Source organism: Lactuca virosa, chromosome 8 (assembly GCF_052849685.1).
Source record: "Lactuca virosa cultivar CGN04683 chromosome 8, Lactuca_virosa_CGN04683_v6, whole genome shotgun sequence".
Lineage (NCBI taxonomy): Eukaryota > Viridiplantae > Streptophyta > Magnoliopsida > Asterales > Asteraceae > Lactuca > Lactuca virosa.
Window position 1 is genome coordinate 96027259 of NC_136433.1, and position 5178 is coordinate 96032436.

The 5178-nt window shown below is 37.6% G+C and overlaps 1 protein-coding gene across 1 annotated transcript; it reads right to left on the minus strand.

The window, feature by feature from the left end:
- Positions 1-208: 208 nt before the first annotated feature.
- Positions 209-4951, minus strand: LOC145134123 (F-box protein At4g02760-like). Its single transcript, XM_079069028.1, has 11 exons — positions 4644-4951; positions 4349-4545; positions 3435-3590; positions 3239-3361; positions 2764-2846; positions 2545-2666; positions 2373-2437; positions 2023-2092; positions 1017-1079; positions 696-760; positions 209-532 (listed from the first exon to the last, which is right to left on the minus strand). Exons 1-11 carry the CDS (start codon positions 4923-4925, stop codon positions 463-465), a joined length of 1296 nt encoding a protein of 431 aa, XP_078925154.1. The 5' UTR covers positions 4926-4951; the 3' UTR covers positions 209-462.
- Positions 4952-5178: the final 227 nt, after the last annotated feature.

Sequence of the window (5178 nt, forward strand, 5' to 3'; positions counted from 1 at the left end):
AATTTTTGAAAAGAAAGAGTAAATGTGTCTTTTGGCACCTTCAGCACCAGGGAAGATTCGTTTAATTTACTCCTTTTTTAGTCTTTATTTAATTCTATCTAATAAGAAGAATCTTATAATTCAGAAAACAGAATAAAATTATGAATAAACTACTTAAAATCATATGAAAACAAGGATACTATATTGCAGCATGATAATATGTCAAGCTATGAATTAAGCTTCATTTAATGATATCATACTTGATTAGTCAATTAAATGATATCATACATGAGTGCATTATTATGTTGATGCTCATGTTCCAAGGTCCAACACAAATCTGGCAAGAAATAGCTCCAACGTAAGTACAAAGAGTTGATGCTCAATTGTTCATCTCAACAAAACTGCTGCAAATTCAATCGGTAGGAGTAATCTATATACTATCATGATATCATATGAAACTGCACAACACATCAGGCCTTTGTTTCAACAGATTTTGTTAACAAGGCAGAAATCAGGTCTTTGTTTCAATAGTTTCTTTGAGGGAATAATGCCACTGCACAAGACATACAGACATACAATTGGTAAGATAAAACTTTTTTATTCACATAGTCACAGAATAAGACATACAGACATACAATTGGTAAGATAAAACTTTTTTATTCACATAGTCACAGACACAGGACAGACATCAAAGATAGATAAATTGTCCGCCATACCTCACACCAAAACGTAAATCACCGTCGTCACCGGTATCTACTAGACCACCGCTTTCGGATATGTCCTGTTGAAGGGAAAGGGACACACATCATTTATTTTAAATTAGATTCCAAGAATATAAAGGATAAGAATCAGAGCAGTAACATGCAACCTGGCTCTAAAAAAATATGGAAACCTGTTATTGTAGGTCATGATGACCACTTTGGCGAATATTAACAAGTTTAATCACCTTTTAAAACTTAAAAGGAGTCTAGTACTGACCAAATGCCCACAATTTCAAGCAACAATAATAGAAAAACAAAGCAAAAAATCACACTCACAAGATGTCTTAGTTGCCTGAGCTTTCCTGCAATAAGAGCTTTCATAAACTTCTTAACCTCCACCTGTCCACAATATCACATCGCATGTGTTACGGAAAGAAGATAGAAAAAATAGAGGTAAGGAAACTAGGGAAAATAAGGATGCGTTTAGTTGCGGAAAAATTGGCCATTTTCCGGAAAAAATTTCCAAGAAAAATGAGTAAAATTACAAAGAAGTTGGAAACTTTTGGAAAACCGATAATCATTGTTTTCTACATTTTTCTGATTCCAAAATTTTTCTAAAATATAAACACACACCCACTCCCACCCCCACCCACCTACCCTCACCTTAACACCCTCAACCCACCACATCTCTACCTACCCACACCCACCCACTCCCCACACCCACCCCACAAACACACACACACACCCACTCCCACAAACACACCCACACACACACATCCACCCCCACAAACACACAACCAAACCCACAAACACCCACTCCCACAAACACACCCACACACACACACCCACACACACACACACCTACCCACCCCCACAAACACACACACCCACCTACCCACCCCCACAAACACACACACCCCCACACACAAACACACACGCACACCCACACCCACCCACAAACACACACACACACCACTACCACAATCACCGACCTATCATCACCACCACTACCCCATCACCACCACCACCGCCACCGCCGCCATCACCACCACCACCGCCGCCACAATTGTCGCCGCCACCACCACGACCGCTGCCGCCCCCACCCTCACCCTACCACCGATACCATTTTCTAAAAATGAAAACCGGTAGAAAAAATACACATCTAAACACGTTTTCTAATTTTCTAAAACTAAAAATGAAAAATGAATAAGTTTTAACTAAACGCGTTTTCTAAATTTTCCAATGAAAACTAAAAACGAAAAACGAAAACTGAAAAGGGAAAACGAAAAACGGAAAATGAAAATTGTTTTTCCGTAACTAAACGCAACCTAAATGTTCTTACTTTATCAAGATCCAACCAACGTAAAATCATGACCTCCAAACTATTTCCACCACCTTTGGTGGCAAGGTCCCTGTGAATGATGGAAAACCACACAATTAAATGTTAAATGTTTGGAGACCAAACAAACATTACTCATGATTATAAATACTCTCCACAACATACAAATGAAAGAAATAATTTATAAGCATTATGTTCCTACAATTTCTACCACTAAATTTTTGCACCCAAATAATACAAAATATGACCACTAAAATACCAAATGACTCTTTCTAATAAATAACCCAAAAAAATAACAAGGATCATTGAAGGATATCAGGGATGTAATTTAATAAACGTTCAAGGCCACTTACTCTAAAAAGGCACCAGTGAGTGAGTAACAATTTGAGAAATCAACATATTTTAACTCGTTAAACCCCTGCAATGGAGATTACTAACACATAATTAATCAACAGGGCAACTTCACATGTTAAAAAGTCAACATATTTATGTGTTCTTCAAATACTAGAGAGAGACAATGGATACCTTCACCAGCTGGAAAGCTTCAGAAGGAAACAGTTCGCATGCTTGCAGTACCAAAGTGGTTATCTTAGGGCAGTTGACCACAAATTCTTTGCACACCGAGGTTTCTACTAAATCAGGTCTGCCTGCATTGTGTGTGAGATGAGATCTCACTGAATTGATTCTACAGTCTTTTCAAATATTAAAAAAAAAAATCATCAACAAAGTTTAGAATGGACAAACTTCCGCTGAATTCAAAGATAAAACGCTCTAGCAAGTGACAATATCTACTCACGGACTCCAGTATACGACTGATATAAGCATCCCTGTCATCAAAAAAACTTTTTAGTGTTTCACAATAAAAAAATGGACATTCAGGAAGCACAATACAAATAACAAGTGATATCAAGATTTAACTGGTAGTTCAAGATGACTGTAAAAAGCTTACGATTGCAAAAATGCCATTTTTCCTCTCTCTATACTTTTATAATGTAGAAAACTACAATGAAGTTTATAACTACTCTACAGTCATGGAGCGCGCTTAAAAAGTCAGCCTTTACATTCTTCCCTAGCTCAGTAATTTTTAGGTAAACGTGATTTTGAGAAACAAAGCCAAGGGACTTATTATAAGACTTAACACCCACAGACAAAGATAAGCAGCAATCTCATTAACAAGCATACTGAAGAGAGAAGTTAGCAACAAAGCCAAGGGACTTACATGTTCACAAATTTTAGTTCAACAAGAGAATGGCAAACCGACAAAGATGTCGAAAGTGCATCCGAAAGTGTTGTCTCATCCTTCATTTCAATTGTATAAAGTTGCAAGCTTCTCAAACGAGACCTTGCAATTACCACATACAGTGTCAATAAATACTTTATACTTGTACAATAATAATTCATTCATGAAAACATACCCAGGTACACCACCATTCACACTCAAAGAACTCAAGCAAGAGCCTGTTAGGAAAGGTGACTCATCTCTTTGTCGGAACTTCTTAACACCCCATTGATAATCATAATCAGCATCATCATCGTTGATATAAGGTGGAAGTACACCAAGCTTAATAGACCTTAAGTTGAAGAAGTAGATATTAGTAAGTGTGTGCATATTGTAGTGCATTATTTATAGTACTAATAAACAATTAATGCCAAGTTGGTTCTTATTGGTATAACCAGTCCGGTTTTCGGTTCCTATTTTTGTTCCACTTCGGTTTTCGGTTCCGGACCGAATAACATCCCTAATTGCCATGATACCAGACCACAGAATGCAAAATTATATGCATTCACAAAACTCACCAAATCAATGTATCGAATACCTCAGCCTCAAGCTTGAAAGTGTGTAATTGTGCACAGCAGCATAAAGTAGGATGTTCTACATGTCATTTTAGTTTCTCATGGATAAAAAGGGAAGGCAATATTCCTCATGCTTCTAAGGCCCAATGGTAATCAGAAATTGGAAACTGTCTGGCCAGAATGAATTGATGCTAATCCCTAATTGATTATAAACTGTCTGCAGCCTATGAACTTAAAAAGAATTGAACAAGCTACAACACTTTAAAGCTCATTGTATATATATAAAGCCGTGTGAGTATCATGATATCATCACTTGTGTGTACAGAACTAGGGTTATGAAGCAAGCATACATGGATGCAAATAATAAATCATTTGAGACCCAATGGAGCTAGTTATTATATGCTCTTGGAATGAAAAGGGATTCCAGAAAATACTACCCAACAATAATAATTTTAGCAAACATAATTAAATGACAACCAAACATAATTAAATGACAAAATGAGCCATATCTCAAGAGGGAATTAAGAGGTATTACTGAAGCGCACTTCCAACTCGTTGAATCATTGTAGATACCATAGCATCTTTGTTGTTGTTGATCTTGGGTTTGATCTTGGGTATTAAAGTACCCAAGTTAATATTACTATAAGACAAAGGATCTATGGCGCACATCTTAAAAAACGAACACGTAGCCCCGGCACAGAATAGGCTTTGGGTATCAAGCATAGAGAAAACCTAGAAATCAATAATATCACATGATAAATAAACACCACAAAAATCATATCAATTACAAAATTCAATAGACGATGCAAATTAAAATTCGAAATACGTACCTTGATTGTGAGGTCTGGAGAGAGAGGCCAGACGGATGCATTATGAACGGAAGAGCGTTTACGAGCGGATCTCTTGCCAGCTTCGAGCAATACGGATGAGAGGTGAATAGCACGTTCGATAAAATCATCATCGTTTTGGTGGGAATCGGTAGACCTAGATTCGACAAAGCCATCGAATGAGGCGTCTATTAAGGCGGAATCGGAAACAGCAAACAAGGACTCGAATAGAGCGTTGATGTTCAATTGATCGTAATTATCATCCCTAGGTGAATGTTTGGCCATGGAACTGGAAGTACGTGGGAACGGAAGTACAGTTGCTAGCGGGAAAAAAAAACTAGCTTTTAAACTGAATAAGCTTTAGGGATAACGACCAATGCGGGGTAAGGGGTAGCAGGACCATGGCCCAGGAAAACAATGGGCCTACGGCCATCAAGTTTACAGCATTTTATGGGTATTTTTGGGCCAAAATTAATAGTCCAGTAAGAATTTTGTCCATCAGCCAAAGTTGAAGCAGCAGCCAGCAGTAATCCATCGC

Excerpts from the sequence above, each read along its gene's own strand:
- LOC145134123 (XM_079069028.1), bottom strand. The coding sequence starts at position 4,925 with ATGGCCAAACATTCACCTAGGGATGATAATTACGATCAATTGAACATC. Across the intron at positions 3,362-3,434 it reads GTGAATGGTGGTGTACCTGG|GTCTCGTTTGAGAAGCTTGC; the intron begins GTATGTTTTCAT and ends GGTAATTGCAAG. Across the intron at positions 533-695 it reads GATTTACGTTTTGGTGTGAG|TGGCATTATTCCCTCAAAGA; the intron begins GTATGGCGGACA and ends TGTCTTGTGCAG.